We start from the raw sequence: 22,145 nt of genomic DNA, 5'->3' as shown, positions 1-22,145 counted from the left end.
CTACACCAGGGGGAAAAGCAGCTAGTACATAGCGTGCCGCAAACCTAGCTTCCACATGATATGTAAACGTAATCTCTTTCTTCTTAATATATGACCCATTATGATTTAAAAACTTGTAAATGTGTCATAATCCTCTATTTTAATTATATACATTCCCAAACACTGAGGGCCAGAGTCTCAAAACGTTATTTGGAACAAGTGAGGAGATGTGCTGGCACAGGATGTGCTCATTCAGGTGCCCTTTGCCCTCCCTTTGCGCAAATAAGGGGGCATTTCTGGGCATTTTAAAGTGCATCCCAAATTCACATTCATGGGATGCACTTTAAAATGCACAGAAACGTGGGTCTTCCCCCTGCGCCTGTTCAGAACAGGTTCAGGCTGAAGCGCAAATCATGGCAGGGTAATTTCTGACTGTCACGATTGGTTTTTGAAGTGTGGCTACCGCAACTTAAACTGCAGATGTCACACTAGCATTGGATTCACCCTAGCGGGGATGGACATGCTTTTTACTTTCCTCTGCAATTTCACTGAGACGAACCTTTAACGGCTCGTCTCAGTGAAATACACTCCCAGCAACTAAGTGTTTCCTGGGGGCCTGTCATACATTGCAGACCTATGGACTGAAACCTCAACAAATGTGTTTCAAAAATAGCATAATGGTGGACTTATAAATTAGGAATTTGACAACCATAAATGTGATTTGTACAAAAACCTTTTTCTAAATTCAATTTGGTTGAGAAAAGGAATGGTTGTGTTGTTTGTATTTTTGAGAAATGTTTACATAAAAATGCAGTTTGCACAAAAAACTTTTTTCTAAAAAATATAATTGTTCCAAAATGAATTGGTGTTTTACTTATTGTATGTAGACATAATTTGTATGTTTAGAAATGATGTATTTACATGTTTTATGAAATTTCAATAGAACAAAATGATATTTTTTTTAACAAGAACACAGTCTCTGGCCCTCATCATGCTATTTTTGAAACCCATTTATTGAGGTTTCAGTCCATGGGGCATCATACTTGTTTAGTATATATTGATCTTACCCCAGATGCCCATGTAGGGGTTCCCCACCTTTAGTTTGTTGGATGCATTGCAGACCGACACTACTATATGCAAGGGGCTGGACAGCACATGTTTGCACTATTGCCCATGACCTCCTGACAAACTCAGGTCACCTTTGTGAATAAGGTGACCTGAGCATTTCTGAAAAGAGCACAAATGAAATGAGCACATTCTCCTCGCACCAGAGTTAACGTCCACAGGTATATTTGCATGGCACCTGTTGGCCTGGAGTCAAATGAAGCTTTTGGTGGCAAGCTCACCAGGCTCTGCTACCCTACAACCTAGCAGGTGCTAAATAGCTCCTGGTCGCCAACAATCTTGATCCTTCCTATGAATTTGCACAGTTGTTTATCCTGTTTTACATGATATGGGGGCTGAATAGGTCCATAAGAACAGTATTTCTCATCCTGCATCTCGGAATGTCAAAGACATGCAGTTCCGTATCCATTGCGTACCAATGGGGCCCTACTCTTGCATGGCTTTGTGATACAAAGGGTGAGAGGAAATAAATTGCGCTATGGGAGGAACTTGAATTATCGTCCAATACAGAGACTGCTTTACACAGCATAAGTGGTGCGTGTGAACCCTGCTCATTCTATACGAATGTCATTTGGTAGGTTATGTTGTGTTGTTTTGTAACACGCACCACTACCACATAGGGCAGTCTCCAGGCGCTCACGTGGCTCTGCAAGAGAAGTGGGCGGGTTGTGTCAGTGAGGATAGGATGATAGGATAGGTTCAGAACCAGGAGAAAGTGTTGTCTTGCGTGCGGGAGTTGGTTGAGAGGCCCCGCTTGTTGTAACCATAAGGGTCGGACTCAGTGCCTCAGGTGTGTACTAGTGTTTTGTGTTGGGTGTGTGGGTCGTCGTAGGAGGTTAGGGTGGGGTAGAGGTTTAAAGTGTAAAACTATTTGAAACCCCTTCAGTTTCGTGACCTAGCTACAACGTGTACACTGCGCCGTTCTCACAAGCACTTTCGTGTTTGTTTTAGAACCGGAAGAGAAAATGGGGGCTTTTTTAATCTTTCAATTTTCTGTTTATTATAAAGTGTAACTTTGTTTTCCCTGAAGCCCTGGGCCATGGGAACTGTGGGGGGATACTGTGTGCAAGGTTGGTGTGGGGATGACTCTTTGCTTCCTGTTTACCAGTCTGAGGGCTGGGAGCAGAGGCCGACCAGCATGGCGATGCGGATGCCTGCGTGTTCCGGAATGAGGCACGTGATGCTGCTGCTATAAGAGCCAGTTCAGTCAGAGGGCCCGCGCGTGATACCACGTCGAATCTACGCATGCGCACTGTCATCATAATGTGGCTTGCCCAACTTTTGGCTTGTAAATATCAACCGTATGTAATACTGGAGTCACAACCAGGACCACAAAAATAAAGACCATTATGAATGCAGAAAACCTTGTGTATTACCGGTTGTATGTGTTTTTAACGCGGTCACCCGCCTTATTGTCACATTACTCAGCACTTTTACCCATGGTCGTTTTGTTCATTTTTTTAAAAACATTTTTAAATCCCCCATCTAAACTCACCCTGCCAGCCACCAATACTCTACCCCCAAACACACAACATATATATAAATAAATCAACAGAAAATCCACTGGGAAAAGTGCACGAGCAATGTGCAAATGAGGAGAGTGACCTCGGTAAAAACACGACATCCAGTGTTATCATGATTTTAACATGTAGCAAAAAATCCCAAAGGAACTCGGTAATATGGTAGACTTTATGAGGTATTCTTTACATTTACCATTGTAATATACACAATAGCTTACACTTCTTTTAAAACATTCTAATCCACAATTCTGACAGTGCAACATTGTTCTGCTGTTGAATAGGTTCCAGCTCAGGCCTCTTTGGTCGTCAGTATTTCAATCATTAGGTTTTGGCTCCTAGCTGCAGCAAAAGCTACTGGCATGGCTAGAGGTAGGTTGCAAATGTGTATTAACACACACCCACCCACTTCCGTGATATGTCGTTAATCCCACTTTTGCGTGTTTCTGGGATTATGATATACAGAAAGGCAAACATTCTGCATCTTACTAGCCATTGAATATCTTTGATATGATATGGCATGTACAACGCGCCAATGCACAAGCGTTTCAAGGTGCGACGAGGCAAGGGAGGGGAAACGGAGGGAAGACAGAGACAACGATCCTACTAGGCCAGGTGACATTGAGATCGCGCAAGTGCAGGGGAGTGTTGTTTGTTTTGCTTTAAGTGTGTGCTTGCTTTGTGTTGAGCACTTTAATTACTGTTTTCATTTCTAACACTGTCCCTTAGTCATGGCATGAGGTGTATTGAGGCATTTGAGACTGCACTTGATATATTACAGTCGTATCACATAGGCTTGGCCAATGCTTGTTTTTCTTCGTTTGCAAATCACAACACAATGACAATGCAGGGTTTTTTCTTTTCTGCAGTGGATTTAATTGCCCACCCTATGACATATTTACTGGGCAGTGGTCGAAGTGGGTGGGAGCAGTTGGCAGCGGTGCTCCTCTATTCTTTTTTATTATTAAGTTGGTTTCGTTTTAAAATAAAAGTTTAGGAAGCAGTGGAAAATTGAACTTCAGTGCACTGCACTGAACATTTTGAGGTGCATTTGTTTGGGGGTTTGTATTGAGCATGGGAGGGGGCATGGAGATGGGGTTTGTGGTCAGTGGTGGAAATGGAAAGAAATTGGTGGGGGATCCCACAAGGTCCGGGGTGGGGGTAGAGTTTGGGTGTGATGCCCAAGGAGGCGGGGTTAAGGGGGCAGAGGTGGCAGTTGACCTCCGATCAAAGGAAATGGCTAAAATAATAGTTTAAAGCAGCGCTATTTATTTCATGCCGCTTCTTTTCCAAACTATATATCAATCACGCTTTAAACCACTTCCATGGCACTGGTGATGAGTTTCTTCACTATGTGGATCATAGTTTTGACCAGTGTTGCTGAGTAAATATTATTTAAAATGTACAATTCCCCCCCCCCCCTCCTTGGGTACCATTCAAACACAGTGATTTCTGTTCACCATAAGCAACGTTTTTTTTTTACTTGAACCCCACGCTGCACAGCTCCAGTTGGGTGGCTGCATCGTGTGTGATGTTATTAGGGGTATTTATTTATGCAATGTTTGTCGGATACCTGTATATTTATTTACTCATGCAATGGTTGTCGGATACAGGTATCCGACAAACATTGCATGAATAAATAAATAATCCGGGTCCATGTATTCGACAAACATCGCATAACTAAATAAATAAATAAACTGGGTCATGGCTGAGGACTGTAACTTCCTCTTGTGACCTCTTGCATGGGGTCACCAGAGAAAGTTACAGTTTGCTCGCAGGTGCTTTTTTTTCCCCTTCTCCGCAGAGCAGGGGTTTGGGGCGGCTGACTCTGGCCGGATCCCGAGATCCGGCTACACATCTGGCAAGGGAAGGGCCAATGACCAGCGCTGGTTCCACTACTTCTTTTAATGCACTTCGACCACCGATACTGCGAGTGTGCGTGTACATGCCCTACTTTCTAAAGATGGTTCATTTCGTATGATTTGCACACCAGGGTTCACTGTTAACAGAAGCCCCCCACCAGTCTAGCTCTTTGTTGGGAGGGCTGAATAACGTTTTAACCCAGTGAATTGGGAACTTAACTCTGTTTGTATGAGGTTTTCCCTTGGCACAGTATTTAGTCCGAGGCTCATTTTAAGCTCCCAGCCAAACTGGTGACGTAATTGGCCTTCATTGTGCTGAGCATCCTCGGGGATGTGAATAGCTCTGCTTCTCCCAAAATACAAACGTAAGAATGGCCTCGTGCCTCTCAAGGGGTCCTAGTTTGCGGTGAGGTAAAACGACACACTGCATGTTAATGTTCACTTCCCTTTCAGGCCTGCGCTGTTCCCAATCCAGAATGGTGTCTTTGTTGATTCACTTACTTGACGCAAATGCGCGCGCCTCCCGGTTTGTGCTTCGACGCAGCCTTTCTGCACAGCTGAAAGAAGATGGCTAAAAGGCACTCTTTCCATTTCTTTCAGGACCGCCTCTTTTTCGTCATGGAGTATGTGAACGGAGGGGACCTCATGTTCCAAATTCAGCGCTCCCGCAAGTTCGACGAGCCTCGGTCCCGGTTCTACGCAGCTGAGGTCACTTCGGCGCTCATGTTCCTGCACCAACATGGAGTCATCTACAGGTACCTTCTGTGTTATATGAAGCGGGGTCAAAACCGCTATCGAAACTGTCTGTGGCCTGATCTGGGTCTAATCCCCCCCCCTGTGCCGGTCGCTCAGCAACTAGATGTAGATAGTTGCTTGTTCCAGTTTGTTTAAAGAGAACGCTGTTGTGCTGTTGTCCTCCAGAATGTTAACACTTGAATAGTGTCTCCGCTGATGGGCAGTTGTGGGTTTGCCAATTTTCTATCCCAGCACAAACGCTGCCCTTTACAAACAGGCCCGCACATTGTGGGCCCGATTCATAAAGATTTCAGCTGGAGCAAATTAGGATTTGCCCATAGCATCTCAGAAGTGTTCCTGTTACCTTAAACTTTATTCACAAACTCTAAAATTGGAAGCATGTTGATTTGCCTGGAGCATATTTGGAGATGCTCGTATGCTAATTTGATTTACAAAGATTTGCTCATGGACATCACAACGCGGTAATCTGAAATGCTCAGAGTGTCTCCTGATTTACTCCGTGAACATTGAATTAGCCGCATCTTTGGTGCAGAGCAGTCTGACTCCTCTCCTGACTTTAATGTCCTCTCTTTGGAATTTGCGCCACTACACGGATAAGTTTGTTTTGCCAACTCTTACATCAAATAGAATCAGCGGTTGGATGCCAGTCGAACCTTCCACGGTGCAGGCCCTTTTCTGTCCAAAGGCATGAGTTGAATCCTTAGTATGTATAGGAATTCTCTTATTTTTGTTCAAATTATTAATTTCCTTTGCAATGTCCCAAAAGACCTATACATGTAATCCGTAAAGTGCCGTTTGATTTTGATATGTTGTATCAATGTGCATGTGCTGTGAGGCCTACGCTTATGTTGAGTGACAGAAGCACGCTCATTGTGTTATTTTGTTCTATTGTGCGCCTTCCAGCCAGCTTTCTTTTATTGTCATAAATGGTCGAAACCGCATGGTTGGAATATCGATTGTTGGAGAATCACTCATGAATATTTTTCTGTTCAGATGAAAGGCTGTCTAAAATAGGCCTCATCTCTCTCGACCGCTATACAAATGCAGAACATATGCACCATTGGAGTAACAGAGCTAGTCAAGTGGCCCTATATGAAGCGTAAGCATTGCTCTACCAACCAACACAATGGGTCTTTGGAGTTTGATGATCTGTTGCAAAGTGGGATCTGCAATTACCACTCTGAAGCGGCATTCCCACCCCTCTGCGGAGCAGTGCCGTCATTTCATTGAATGGCAACACTCTTAGCATCCGCACCCGCGAGAAGGGGGCAGCAAGACCAATCATCCATGTTAGCAGCGTATCACACCTCCTACGCTCATGGTACGCACACTGCACAGGCCAAAACCTCACTTTGCATACCACTTGCCAGATATCTCTGGGCAAATTACCGAAAATAGGTACACCTACGGAAGTGAACGACACATAGCCCTGTGAAAAGAATTGATGACGGTTAATGACCGGGATCAGCAAACTGGAATGTTCTTCCGCAGACACAAGGCGTGTTTCATTCAATGCAATGAAGGATATCTGGATTGAAAGGGAGAGGGCCATTTCAAATGGGGTCAGTGGCCAATGGGGATGCACACACAAGGCAGAGTCCGATATCTATCGTATGCGCCCTGCAAGCTGAGGGCTTGATGCGGCACCACTTGATTATGATGGGAGCGGCAAAACATTGTTTTCGTTTCTCAGTACCCATGCATTCATTGAATTCAAACTGTCAAATAGTGCTTTTTCATGTTTTTCTCAGATACGCTTAAAATATTGATATTTCTAGAAGGAAGGCTTGCCTTGCAATTGGCTGTGTGAGCGATAACCCCATTGTCTCGATCAAGAGAATTGATTTCAGTGACCAAAGGAACAAAAGAGAACGCAATGTGGACCTGTGAAGCAATCGAACAGCATTTATTTGGGAAATTGAATGAAAGAAGAAAGGGCTTTAACTCAAAACAGAACAATCCTTTGAGGGGGATGACATGACGCAATTTGACGCACACCCTGCACATGCTGAATGGAACAAGGCTTTTTTCAGGCTCAAGAAGGATCACTTTGTGACTCAAGGGACTCTTTATTTTTCCAATCTGCTGTTGTTAAGGTTCACACCAGTTCATTACAGTGTGTCCACGCGGAGCCGTGCGTCCTGCCTATGTGGTCTTCCCTACAGTGATGGTGAGGGGATCACATGACCCATTAGGTTCTGTTTCACACATAAGGGAATTGGCACAGGGTTAGTGGGCAGCCAGGAACTGCCTTGTCAGAAGAGAGTGTCTCTACTTTGCAGGGGACAGTAACTGCTGGAGTGGCCAACCCAGAAATGGCGCAGAGGAAGGAAACCTTCTGTTGTTAGTTCTGTGCAACCAAGGACTTTTGGAGGACATCTTGGCGATGCTTGTGTTTCTGTCTGGCTGAAGGCAAGCGTGTGTTTGTTGGCATCAAAAACAGTACCTATTGCTTTAAGACCAGGGGGACTCCATTTTGAGAGCTGACTCATTGTGTCTGTTTAGTTTAGTTTATTATTTATAGAGCGCGCCAGACCCTGGGGCATCAGGGCGTAAAAAGACAGGAATATGCTCAACTTAGTTACAAGTATATGGTAAGTAGGAAAGTACAGGGTAATCAGCAATATTACAATTGGCAGGTATATACAAGGCAGGATCCAGGTCAAGAGACAAAGTTGCATGTATACTGGATAGTCATAAGATTATAATATACAGTTATGTTCAGTGTGACATATTAGGTCAAGTGGCACCAAGAACATTACATTGCAAAAAGAGAAAACAAATTCAAATATCATAGTAATGAGGTGCGCACAGAGCTTCAATCACATAATAAGTCCGGGAGCAGAGGGTGGGCGTCAGGTAGGTGCGTCAAGAGTTGTGCAGGTCAGGGTAGTTAGATGTCATTTGCTCTCAGCGACTTGGTCAGGTTCTGTCTGAATTTAGCGAAGGGCTGAGGTTCTCTGATGCCAGGGGGGTATGGAGTTTCACAGCTGCGCAGCCTTGACTGGGAAGCTGTGTCCTCCTACAGTAGAGAGTTTGAAGCGCGGAACTTGGAGGCAGTTCGCGTTGGCTGTTCTTGTTGGTCTGGACGAGGTTCTTTTACATAGCCTTTCCGTGAGGTATGGTGGTGCTTTATTGTTGAGGCACTTGTGTGTGAGGGAGGCGATCTTAACTTGGATTTTGTCAGAAGTGGATAGCCATTTGTATTCTCTTCTTACAGAAGATATATGCTCATTTCTGTTAATCTTGAGAGCTGCTCTCAGGGCATTATTCTGGAGGACCTGAATTTTATGGATGGCCCGTTTATTCGCCCCAATGTAGAGTCCATTAAAGTAATCCAATTTAGAAAGTATAAGGGCTCTGGCAAGTGTAATGCAACTGTCTGTGGAGAGGAATTGTTTGCTAGCTCTGATGAGTTTGCATGTGTATGCAGTAGCAGAGGCTAGAGAGTTAACTTCTTTAGCAAAGTTCATGGTGGCGTCTAGGTAAAAGCCTAGGGTCTTCACTTCATTCGCTACTTTTATGTTATTCCCATCGATAATGAAGTCAGGGCTGAGTTTGGATATGTAGGTTGGGGTGCCTAGGATAATGAGCTCAGTTTTGTCATCGTTCAGGCATAGGCCGTGGGTAGCCATCCATGCCTGAACGATGCTATAGATTCTATTCACTAGAGCCAGATCTTTGGCGTAATCTCCTGAAAGCGGAAGGAGGATCTGGGTATCGTCTGCGTAGTTAGTGTAGGCGATACCCTGATCAATTTCGTCAAAGAGGGGCTTCGTGAATACATTGTAGAGAGTAGGTGACACACAAGATCCTTGTGGTACACCGCAGGTTATAGGGATCGGGTCTGCTGGGGCTAATGGAGAGAAGACTCTCATAGTTCGGTTACTCAGAAATGACTTGATCCATGTTATAGCCTCTTTAGAGAAATGGGCTGAAGAGTCTAGGTGGCTACATAAGACTGTATGGTCAACTAAATCAAATGCAGCTGAAAGGTCCAGAAGGAGGAGTAAGGCTGCTTGGCCATTGTCTCTGCACTCATCTATTTGGGCCTTAAGATCAATTAAAGCTGTCGCGGTTCCGTGTTGTGGGCGGAATCCAGATTGGTGGGTTCCGAGTAGGTGGTTGGATTCTAGGAAGTTTTGTATTTGCATGTAAGCCACTTTGTCTAGGATTTCTAGAAGAAAGGGCACAGTCGTGATAGGCCTGAAGTTTGTGGGAATGGCCGGGTCAAGGGTTTGCTTCTTTAATAGTGGCAGTACCCAAGACTCTTTTAGGTTGTTCGGTACAGTGCCTGTGGTAAAGGAGGAGTTGATGGGTTTGGTTATTAATGGTGATAATTCTCTCGCAGCATCCTTAACAAGTTGTGCTGGGCATTGATCGCCTTTACAGTTGGATGGTTTAAGTCCCAAAATGACCTTTTCTACCTCAGTTGTCGATACCTTAGAGAAGCAGAATCGGGATTCTTGTTTAGGCTGTGGTGGTAGCACTATACTCTGAGGGATGTGAGGCGTTAGAGATGCTTTCTTGAGGGCAATTTTAGTTTGTAGGTTAGCTACTTTATTCGTTAAGGCAAGTTATATATTGGAACACCATTTTTTGTCCTTGGTACAGTTTTCTTGTGGAACAATAGGTGTTTCCAGTTCTTTCAGAATACTAAACAATTCTTTGACACTAGATTTAGATTGAGATATTCTAGTATTATAGGTTTCCTGTTTGGCTAGTAATATGTCTTTCTTGTATTGGGATGAGGCCTTAGAAAGGTTAAGTTTGTTTTCGGCTGATGGGGAGAGTCTCCAAGCGGTTTCAAGTTTTCTTTTAATCAGCCTAAGATTTTTTAGGTGAGGAGTAAACCAAGAGTTGAGGTGCTTTTTCGGTTTGCTGTTCCTTAGTTTGAGTGGAGCTATGTGGTCGAGGGCTGAATTCATAGCTTCATTGTACTGTTTGACTAACACATTAGGATCCATATTGTCTGGGACTGAGTTCAGTTTAGGTATTATGACGGGCATCAATTTTTCCACTGTCATGAGTTTTTTGTTCCTCGTGGGCACAGGTGGGGCAAGTGAGGACTGGGCAGTGGCAAGGTTAGTTGTCACTGTAAATAATAGCAGGTGGTGGTCAGTCCAAATCTGAGGTACAGTATCCGTGATATTTACTTCGCAGTTGTGTTCCGCCATCCAATCAAGGATTCGACCTTTATTGTGGGTGGGTAGGTTGACTTTCTGAGAGAATCCCAAATTTTTCAAAGTCAGGGCGTTAGCCGTTGATTGGGTATCCTTAGTGTCATTGTAGCCTAAATTAAAGTCACCTAGCACTATTGTTTGGGAGGTATGTTTTAGGTTATTGGACAGGGGTGTGGAGATATCCTCAGCGAAGGTTCCAAAAGGACCTGGTGGTCTATAGATGAGAAGGATGTTTAGTGTTTGGGAGTTAGCGGTGGCAATTTTGACCATGAGGCATTCAAACGATTTCAAAGTGGGGGTTGTGATAATTCTCATGTATAGGCTGATCTTAGCTATGATTGCTAGACCTCCACCTCGAGAGGTGTGTCTGTCAGCCCGTAGGATAGTATAGTTATCAGGAACTGCTAATGATAAGGCAGGGCCTGCCGCGTCATGTAGCCAGGATTCTGAGATGGCCAGGAAGTCTAGGTTGTCTGTAAGAATGATATCTGATATCTCTGTTGCGTGTGCGACTAGAGACCTAGCGTTTATAAGCGCTCCTTTGAGATAGGCTTTGTGGCTTTCTGAGTTGGGGTGAGTGGTACTAGGTCTATCTTTAGCGGTCGGTTTAGTGCAATCTAGTATATGTCTTTTGGGATTGGAGTATTTCCTAGTGGGCTCTGCCGTTCCCTTCAAGGGTAGGTGTTTTTTTAGGAAATTTAATTGTTCCATTTTCTTGGCTGGTAGCTCATACAGTTTGGACAGGCAAGCGCGTAATCTTAGGTTTCTGTCCGCAGTATTACATGGCCTTTGTAAGGTAGTACCTTCTTGATGCTGGTTCACTTTAAGTCCTGTATTAAGTTGTTGTGTGACAGGCATAATAGGGTGGGTGAGATGGGTAGGAGAGGACATGGTGCAGGGGAGCAGTGTGTTAGCTTTGGTGGCCAAGCTAAGTGTTTGTAATACTAGTATGATGGCGGAGGCAATGTAGAGTGGTAGCCAGGCTGTCCTAAAGTGGGTGGCTGTATTATGTTTACCTAGACCTAGAGTGTACATGCTGAAAGGCTGAGTACAAGCAGGCTAGATGCGACTATTGGGCTAGGTACAGTTTCAGATGGCAAGACTTAGATAGGCTAGGTACAGTTGTCAGGCTAGGTGCAATTTCATAAATTAGGGTGCAGCCAGGCTAGAAGCAATGATCAGATCTACTTGGCAATGTGCTCGAGTAATAGATCACCTAGATTCGATTAAGGCAGTGGGGATCAGAGAGCCGGCAATGCAATATGCTCAAACAAAAGATCGCCTAGATACAGAATGCACTGGGAGCTCAAGGGTAACAGTTCACAATGCGCAGTGAAAATGGCTAAGTTTGGCAGTGGATAGCAGTGTATACAGTCGAAGGAGGATGCAAGTGCAACTGGCGTGTGAATTCAATTGGGGGGATTGGGTGGAAGAGGTGCAGAAATTCTGCAACAGAGCAGGCTGGCCCTATTAGGGACATGCAAGCAGCGATTAGCGATCGGTGCCACAGAGAGTTGTAGTATGCAATTAGGAGTTCAAATGCCATGTAACAGAGAAGCGCAGTGTAGGTCGTCTATCTAGCAGGCATCCACAATTAGCATATTCTTCGAGTGTCTACGAAACAATATGGACAGCAATACATCAGGCAGACATTGTATGACAATTGGTGCTCGAAAATATGGTAGGCATGCATGCAGCAGAGATACTGTAGCAACGAATTGTGCGCAAAGTGACAAAGGAGTGACTACAATTATGGGTAGAGCTGGTGTGCCGGGGAGGGTTGGACATCATGATACAATATAGAAGTCCGGCACAGAAGAAAGTTTCAGGAGGTCTGGGTCAGGATAACCGGTCTGTGTAAGTTCGAATAGCAGCAAGTCAAGTGTGTCACAAATATGGTGCTTACCAGGTAGACAAGCGGGTTTTACAAAGCGCTGCGATGCCGCCGCGACACGCCACAGACAGGCAGAGACAGGCCCTTTTCCGTGGCTCTTCTCAGAAGACCGGCTTCCGCCTACCGGTTTCAGTGGGGGCGGGAAATAGCGCAGAGCAGCCAATCAGATGCTGCGGTGCTGTCGGACGAAGATGCCTCGTAGAGAGGTGTCGCAGACTTGGGCGGCCATTGAACACGTTGCCCCCAATGGCGATCTGCAAAAGCGAGGGATGAATCTCGCCAACGCCGCCTGTGTGAGATGCAAGATACCTGCAAGGCTAGGGAGCGTGCATGAACGGCTTGCCTCAAAGAGGTTCCCCCCAAAGGTGAGTCAGACTTGGTGGGTGTAGCTAACTAATTTGTCCTCTGAGTGACAGGTTGAGTTGGTTGATTTTGAAATGGCGTTCGTCAGATCAATATAGCATGTAGATTCGGTTAAAGGTTGTAAAAGTCGTAGCACAGACATCATAGAGGGGGAAAGGGAGTGGATGCATGCTTGAAAATGTTCTTTGTCTTTTGTTCTTCAATTCTTTTTGCTTTGTCTGTGACGGAGCATGGAGAAACCCTCACAGAGATAGGGCTTGCTGAAGAGAATCCCCAGTCTGGATCTGCCAATGGAGGAATAGTGGCCAGATAGGGATGCCCTAGCAGTGAAGAGGAGGGGGATGGGGTCCATCTGGAGACCACTGGCTTGGCTGAATAGGTGATGCCTCCTGTCTAAGCCGTAGGAAATGGATGGCCCAACCAGATGAGGCACATGATGAAGTGCAGTGCTCTGCCATAGTGGCCCAGCGTGAACACCTGGATCAGCCTAGGGGCCGAAACACAGTCACACCCATTAGCAAGTAGCCAGACCAGGAAATAGGAGACACCTAGCACCCCTACTAAGAATTGGGGCGGCACAACCATAGTGGACTGCTGGCTGGTGACCTGCCCACCATCGGCCCATGTACTGGGCCAATGCAGGTAGACGGGGTGCCTCTGTGCATCCTCCTCTCATTACATACATATTGGAAGCATGGGACATTCCATTTTCAGATCTCCGGAGATGTGCAGTGTCTGCAGAACAGGGGCACTGACATTTGACTCCCCGGTGCTTCCTGCTTCTTGGCTTGCTGCCAAGGTGGCAGGACCCTGGAGGCGGATTAGCAGTGTGAATGGTTTGAACTTTCAGGTAAATTAAAAAAAAATATTCTGTGTATGTGTGTGCGTGTTTGAGGGTGAGGTGTGGTGTATGTGTGCCCAGTGCAAGGATCATGAATTGTGTGTCAGTGCACGCATATGGACATGATTTAAATTGTCACTGCTGATGTAGAGTGGCAATGCAACATTTATTGTTCACACCTGAATCATGAACGCTATTTACGTGGCAATGATGACACATCATGTGGGCGAACAACAGCATCTTGAGTGGCAATGATGACATATAGGCCCTGATTCATGGAATTACTTGCGTGTAAAACGGGGATTTGCGGGCAGAATGGCACGCAAATCCCCGTTTTACACGCAAATAATTCCATGAATCAGGGCCATAGTGTGGAACCAGCATGATGAAAGTCTTTTACAATGGCAATGATGAAATATGTTGTGGGCTTTACAACATCTGTGCTGGCATATATTGTGGGCAGAGGCATTATGAAAATGTAAAAAATGCTCATGTGTACTCTCGACCTCGCATCTATTGGATTGTTTCATGTTACACTATAGAACCTATCCTATTTTAAATTGATTGGTGTTTTATCCAATTACTTAACAAAATGTCTGTTGTAAAATTGCAACATTTCAACACCCCAAACCTTTTTAGGTTGTTTTGGGTTCCTTCCTTATAATCGGTCGCATGAACACATTTGTGGGAAATATTTACGTCTCTCCACAGTCACTGGTAGGAATGGCCAGAATCACACCATGGCCTTGTTGGCTTCATCATAAGGTTTCATAAGGAGGAATGCCAATAATATTTGTGTTCTGGATTTAAATTCTCTTTGACATCTGAGCGTGCTTGCTCAGGGGCTGTGGAATGCAGCTCTCTGAGTTAATCTGACCTCATTCGGACCATTGAAGCCTCAATAATCTCGCTTAATCCTCATTAGTCTACAGTAATTCATGTAAGTGCAGAAATTCGCTCAGATGTGAGAGTGAGGCTCCAGTGCTGCACGAGGAACTAACTATACTAGTAGCCATGGAATCCTATTTTTGGAAGGCCATTAGCCCATTATTCTGGGGATTTCAGGTTTGCCCATATCTAAGGTTGACTTTCCACAGCTTTCTCCGATATCTTAAAATGTTGGCATTCAACATCCCTGGCTGGAGAAGTAATTTAAATCTGGAGGTGTATTTGGGGTTTCTTGGACAGACTTCTCTAATGCAAACTTCTCAAATGGCACAGCATCAAGCATGCCGGTTTTCCAAAAGCTCAACTTAATCATAATAAGGGGGTCATTTTAAAATGTGCGTAAAGTGTCTGAATAAGACTGCATCTGCTAACACCTACACGTGTGTCTGTAGCCCTCCCTGTGCAATTGAGATTGTGTTTGGAAATGGGAGTAATTGAGGCCTGTAATTCCCGGTGGTCACAGTTTTTATATGGATCTGAACGTGGCCCTCTAATTGAGCAGTTTCACTGCCTTTTTCGAAACAATCAGTGGTTAGAGATTTGTCTCACTGTGCTGTTATTTGACTGATTGTATTGTACATTCATGCTAATGAATGTTTAAATGAAACTCCATAAAATCCTTTTGTAATCTTGCACTTGTCTTTAGGTTTCATAAATGATGTATTCATCCATTGACTGCCTACATTTAGGAGTATACTATTTGCTATAAACTACACAGGAGCTCCTTGAAGTCATGGTGTTGCAGTGATTCGCACATATTCAGAGCAAGAAAAAAGATCAAGGGAGGTCCTATCTTGGATAAAAGACCTGGATGACCTTGGAAGGCCTCTCCACCCTCTGCTGACTTCACTTGGTTTGCAAGGGAAGGCAAGCAGTACATCCTTACAAATCATAGGACATGACACATAACCTCCTCCTCGTAACTAGGGTGAGCCTTGCAAGGGCTTGGATGAGGGAATGGATCCCCACTAAACGCAAATTGATTAGTATTACAAGAGATATTGATCAAATGGAACCCCTTGCGCAGCTGATCAAGGCGCACTACCATACAGTAGGCTTGGTTGCCCTGCATGTCATGCCACAATAAAGCCACAACACAAAAGAGGGACCCGGAATTGCAGGGGATAAACCTGGAATCCGTAATAACCTATATACAAAAAATCCCCTCGCTTTAGTGCACATCATATGAGAAAGCCAAAGATCAGCAAGAAGGGAGAGTTTTTTTGAAACAATTTATGAAATAATAAAGACATATTTTTATTAGATTTTGACCAATGGGATTCATGCTTAGTATGTTGATCTTTGGCTTTCTCACATGATGTGCATTCAAGTGAGGGGATTCTTTTGTATTTATATCACGATATATGCCTGAGTCGGCATTGGGTATGGGGAGTAATTACGGGGGGTGGGTGGGACTCAGGGGTCCGATGAGAATAAAAGGAAATGGATCACTAAGGGACCTACTATTTCTCTCTATAAGGTGTGGAGGTTCCTTGGGTGTCCAGGGGAGGGGAGGGGTGGCGGTTTGAGGTGAAGACGCATGTTTCAAATGTTAAAGTGCAGCATGTAACAGATGTTCCAGAAGTTCCAATGTTGAGGACTGGATATTATTGCTGTATTCATCTGAATTTTGAGAACATTATGTGCTTCATACAACTCAATACAATTCTAATTAAAAAACAAGATCTTAAGTTTAAAATATAGGAAAATACCACTAGGCCTGGTCCCACTGTATCGGAGAGTCTGCTCATGGCAGTAAACGCTCCTCTATGAGTAGAACCGTCTTCAAAATAGGCATTTGGATTTCATCGTCAAAAACGCCAATTCTTCACCCGACTCAGCACGTCGCGTGATTGTTTAATTTAACATCCACGTAACTTAATGTTACTGTTAGTTCAAAGGGACGGCTCATCCAGTTGTTTTGTAGACGATATCCTGTTTTTAGATACAAACCATGTTTTTGTAGTGGGCACAATGGCAATTTCCTGCCTTATTATTGTTCTTTTTTTAAGTACCAAAACATTTGTCATTAGAAGAGTTTACGAACTGTGATGCTCTTGCTTAATCAGATTTGTATAGCTCTTCTGAGAATATTGACGGAAACAGGGAGGCTCTTGAAATGTCCATGCCCGCGGTATTCCATCTTCATGCACGGCAGTGTCTTTTTATTTTACCCTGTGGTCGTTAGTCTCATGTCAACGTTTATTAAACAAATGTACAGTTTAAAATCCGTGTAGCTTTTATGTTGCATGTTGTCATCTTGACTGAAGGTGCTTAAGTCTCAAGGAAGACACAGTTCTATTGGAGGAAGACATGGTAGCAATGGAGCAGTGGCAAGCTGAATTATGATGGAAAGATTCAAAGGGTGTCCCCCATGTGCTGCCATCAGGGGCGCTATGGCGGTGCCTTTGGAGTTGCCTGAATAGTCTTGAACGCAAAGGAGGATCTCCATGCAGGACATTCCTATAAATTAATGGGGGCAACACTGCCATTTACTGCACACGTTTTCAAATAAAATGAGGCATTTCTCTGCAGCTGCAAATCATGTTGAATGTCAGGATCAATTACATCATTTTAAAATATTGTATCAAGATACATATTGACAACACTCTTAAACGCTACGGCAGGAGATTTAACAAACAGCCTTTTCTCTGCCCACGTTAATGTATCCTTATGGAGCGAGGGAGGGGTCCTAATCGCCAGATGTACATTGGGGAAGGGTCATTATCCCAAGCAATAATAACCCCTTCCAAGCTCTGCAAAGCTATTAGCACACGGTGGAAGCAGCAATGCATGCTTTGGAGTTGTGGGAGTGAAGAAAACATTTTACTTTAAGAGTGAGTAAAGTAAATAGACTGAGTTAGTAAATTAAAAGGTAGTATTTAAATAACAACATGGTTGCCTTCATAAATTAAGAATTTTAATTGCTTAACTGGATTAAGCAATTATTTGGTTGAACTGGAACAGGTCTAACATGAGCATGCACTAGGTGTAATGAAAAAGTAAATGGTTTTTCTATAAGAAATTGAAAGCATTTGCCTATGTTTCCTCTTTCTCTTTCATCTGTTAAATCGCATATTGCAGAAAAAAAGCGCCTGCCAGAGTCGGAGTGTTTTGTTGAAAAAAATGTTTGCCTGCAAATTTCATTGTTGTTTCCCAGTTTGATTCTAAATACAGACTGTTAAGAATGGAGCCTAAACATTCTGATTGGCTGAGAGTAACTCAAAAACAATCTTGATGTGCTAATAGAATAAAATTAGAATTGTGACGCAATGAAATACTGTTATACGCAAAGCTTCTTCCATGAAATGTTATATTAGAGATTGTGATGAATTACCCATATCAACTTTGCCAATAAAGTCCAAACCGATACTTGCGTGTCTCAAAGGCATTGATTTGGCAATGATATCAGAGAGGGGTGTTCCAGGTCCTAGTAGGGATCTAGAGAAATCTGCTATGGAGAGAGGGAGACGGAGAGAGAGAGAGAGAGACCACAACATCGAGGAGTAGAGGGACCGGAACACGATGGCACATTAAAAAGAATGGAATCCACCTAGATATTCATAATATTTGTGAGCTATATCATGTGATAGTGCTCAAATCACAGAGACGGATGGGAAGGAACAAAGAGTAAAAGACTGTTAGGTCAATCATACAAACATAACCGTGACTCAAGGGAGGGCACGTCCCCAGCAATCAGCCTTCAAGTTAAAGACAATAGAATGAGTTGCAGCTCAATTGGCAGTGAACAACTAGAGCAGGAGACGATGGACCACAGAAACCCCTCTAGTTGCAAAACTCTTTGCGAGAGAAGATAGAGAAATTGTTGACAAACCTCAGATAGTAAAGACCATAAGGCTGACTCGTGAAGACGAGAAATTGACTAATTACCCCCACTGTTTTTCCATATTCTGAGAAAGCCAATAACATTTCATAAATCTGACAAAACCAAGAGACACGGTATTTGCCTCAGATCTCTCAAACCCTTTAAGTTGCTGATTAATCCACAATAATAGGCGCTTGCCTTTGAGAAATCTTTAAGACAATGATAAAGTGAAGAGTCTAGCTGTTTGCCGCTGGGAACTGTTTAAACTACAAAAAAAAGCCAAAAGTAGGAATTATGTCTTTTGACAGTCATTCATGCTGTGGGCAAAGCTAAAATGTTTGCAGTTAATCTTTCAGAATCCCCAAGAGGCTGAAAGATGGCTATCCATTATAAGGCCACACAGGGTTGATGCTGGGCATCTCAGAGACTGTGCCTCATTCCCAGTCTAAACACATTTGATGGTAAGTGTGAGAAACCAGAAGGTGTCTCACCCGCTAGTCTCCGGGAATCTGTCATCCACGTTGTCGGGGTGATCTCCTACGGGCCAGCAGAGCCGTCCGCGGACCTCCAGGGCTGGGGAGTCCCCAACTCCTCCCGCGTCCCAAAAGGAGTATGAGGCACACACAAGAGCAAAGTAATTACTGCTGTTTATTATAATAACGGCGGGGAGGGTTCTCCATCCGTATGCATCCGTGGAGACACTCTCATTCTTAGTGGGGCTCGCATGCCCTTTTTACCGTATTATGACGCGCTACTCGCCTCACCTGGGAAAAATCTTTCACGAAACCTAACGCCACTTCGGGTTGGTTCCCCGAGTGGTGGGGTTAGTATAGTTACCTATGGAAAGAAATGTTAGGGGATATGGACTGGTCAGGTGGTACACTTGTGCTGTCCCTAACAGTTGTTACACCAAAATGGTTACAAGGGGACACTTGGTGATTGGCTAAGGGTATTGGCGTCAGTGGTGAGCCCCTTGTGTTCTGATTGGTTCTCCTACGAGCCCCCAAGCCTGGGACCATCGCCGTTCAAGCTCGCGGTGTACCTGGCATTGGCAACAATGTGCAACTATGTGTTTGTGGCGGACAATGGACAGGTCTTGCTAGTGGCTTATGATCACGCCTTTCCCATCGGTGTAGGTGTCCAACTTGTCGCTTCGTTGTTGCAACCTGTGTCCCAGGCGTGGGACCCTGGCGACTTTCTGTCTTGTAAGCTTGACATCTTGTCAGTTTGGCTCGGTCACGTGTGTATAGACCGTAGCTGGAGCATAATTATGGGCATTTAATTAGCTTTTTCGGCTCAGAGGGGTGCTGACTGCCACAGGTGTAAACTTGGTGCTGAGAGCTCAGCATGTGGGTTGCAACATTGTGGCCTTGGCGGTGGGATCTCGCTGGGACTCGTTCTGCATAGTCAGCGCATTGCTTTTCGTCTCAAGAAGGTTTTCGTCTTAGAGGCTCTGGCCTGTGGACTCTTGCTTGCGGCCTACTCGAGCCTAGTTTTCCTGGGAGGTGATATATAATCACTAACAGGTGCCGCAGGGTGACATAGTGTCACAAGTAGTAGTAGATATATATATGATGACATCTCTATGGGGGTAGGGTGGCATGAAGCGTCTACAAGCATATACATGAGCTATTCAGGCATCTTGCGTTTCTGCGGTGCTGTAGGAGGCCTATGTGAAAAAAATAACAACGATGCATGTCCTGAGTATGTCAGTCCGCTACATCATAGCACTGAGTATGTTCTTTGTGTGGGTTGGTGTGTGAGTGACCAGTGTGCATGGTGGCACGTGTGTTCTTGTCTGTTGCCTATGTCGTCATGGCATCTCTAACGATGTTGAGGCTTTGGGCTTTGCGGCTGTTGTTTTAGTCGATCTGGTCCTTGTCGCAGGCGTCGGCTTGGCCAGGGCATGGGAGTGGGCATGCTCCTCGTGCATGTGGGCCACGAACACATGGTACCTTGTCATCTAGTAACGAGGTGAGCGGGTCAAACTCCTCTCACGTGGGGTGCTTGTGCCTTGATCCTCTAGGCCATGGTCGGGATGAGAATGGGGGGAGCATGTTCTCCCATTTTCCAACTTCAGTCCACCCTCTGGTCGACCACAAAACTATCCGCTCTCTTGTCTCCGCGTGTTCTCCATACTTTTGTTATTCCTCCTAAGTGTCCATACTGGTTCACATGATCTTCAAATGACAGGTACATATACACACATCCACCACCTGGTTTGCAGTACACCTACTTTCCAACATAGCTCTTTGGGTTCCTTGGGTTTTCCACCTTCACAGACGGCGGGTGCGAATCATTTTCTAATATTTGCTTGCGCAATCTCTCCCTTTCCTTTATTATTATATCTGTGTGTCTGTTGTCTTCTGCTGGCATTAAGGCGTGCATACCGATCATTTCCATCATTTCATCTGTCGTCCGTGCTGTCCGAGCTCTCCGCAACCTTAATCCTAAAAGGGCAGCCATGCCCAATATAATGCACCCAGCTATTATTTTAAGGCCATCCGACAACCATGATGGCATCCATGACCACAAGTAGGAAAACCAGCTGCCATCTTTTTTCACTCCCTTCGCTTCTTCTTCCATCTTGGTGTGCATCTTGGCAAGTTGTGATAATGCCTCTGTGAGGGTGCCATTGTCTGCATCATTAGCCGGTATAAATGTGCAGCATGATTTGCCAATTTTTGCACAAACTGCTCCTTCCATTGCATTAAGAAGGTCCAGCACATACCTATTCTGTAGTGCTACCATTCATACTGCTCTCAATTCCTCTTTTTTTGCGTTAAATCCATTTATGGTGGAGTTTATTGTCATCATTAGCTCAATGTTGTTATTTGGAGCCATTTTGCATTTGCATATGCCTGCAGTCCTGGATGTATTATTGATGAGAAGAACATTGCCCCTCTGCTAAATAGTCTGTGTCCTGGTGGAATGTCACTGAGAGCTGTTTCCGATCTTCCCCACAGGTAGTTTCCCATCAGTGGGTCTCCTTGTCTTTTTATTCTTGACAATATATTTGTAACGTTATTTTCTTTTCCTTCTTCAATCCTCATAGATCTTTTCCTCCTTTTATTCCCTTCATCCATCTTAGGGAAGTTTGCCACATATTTCTGTGGTACCACTAAAGATGGTACATTTATGTGTACCATGGTACATAGTCCGTTCCAGGATGGTGGCGAGCTGTGGTATGCCTTGTCTCCGCAGGCCCAATAGTGGTCCGTTAGAACCGCTGTACCGGCACCCTCCTTTGTTATTGTCACTATCCTTTTGCAGTTGCTGTTCCATCCGACATGTACGACTCCGTTGTGTTGATAACATAGTGTCAGTGCAGTTAGTGGAAGTATTGATACCGGGTCTTCGTCCTTCTCCAACCATGTCACCAGTCTGGCTGTCTTAATCTATCCGTTGAAAAACTTGTTGTTTTCTTCATCTATTTTTGCTATATTCGGTTTTGTCAGTGTTACCATTTCACTCCCCACAACCCCCTCTGTCCATTCTTCCTTCGTGTAAACTTTCCCATATATTAGCAGCAATGGTCTTTCCCAGCACCTTATTACTCCAGCAACTTCACTTGCGTGCCCTTCACATGGTAGGTAATTCAACGTTGCTTCCTTCGTCTCTCCTTTGTCTGTGCCATCCGTTACGTACTGGAGTCCTTCTGTTAGTTGCCAGTAGTTGTTGTACATGTGGAGTGTCTTGATGAAGTTATTTTCATACAGGTATCTGTCTCTAGTCTGCCACTTTATTATTGCCATTCTCCCTTGGAAACGTCCTTTTGTTTGAAACAGGGCCAGGTATATCAAACATTCCACTGATGTTGCTGGTACTTCAGTAGCCACAAATGTTCTAGA

General features: G+C 44.5%; 1 protein-coding gene across 2 annotated transcripts in view; it reads left to right on the top strand.

Moving 5' to 3' along the window:
- PRKCE (protein kinase C epsilon) overlaps positions 1-22,145 on the top strand; it is a 1,836,175-nt gene that overhangs the window by 1,424,980 nt on the left and 389,050 nt on the right. For both annotated transcript variants that reach the window (XM_069608445.1, XM_069608444.1), the window contains one exon: positions 5,084-5,238. In XM_069608445.1, coding sequence (XP_069464546.1) covers positions 5,084-5,238 — 155 coding nt within the window. The remainder of the gene's footprint in view (positions 1-5,083; positions 5,239-22,145) is intronic.

The sequence above is a fragment of the Ambystoma mexicanum genome, chromosome 4q, assembly GCF_040938575.1.
Source record: "Ambystoma mexicanum isolate Mex_15411 chromosome 4q, UKY_AmexF1_1, whole genome shotgun sequence".
Classification (NCBI taxonomy): domain Eukaryota; kingdom Metazoa; phylum Chordata; class Amphibia; order Caudata; family Ambystomatidae; genus Ambystoma; species Ambystoma mexicanum.
The sequence above is the reverse complement of the archived record's forward strand: the minus strand, read 5'-3'. Positions and strand labels throughout refer to the sequence as shown.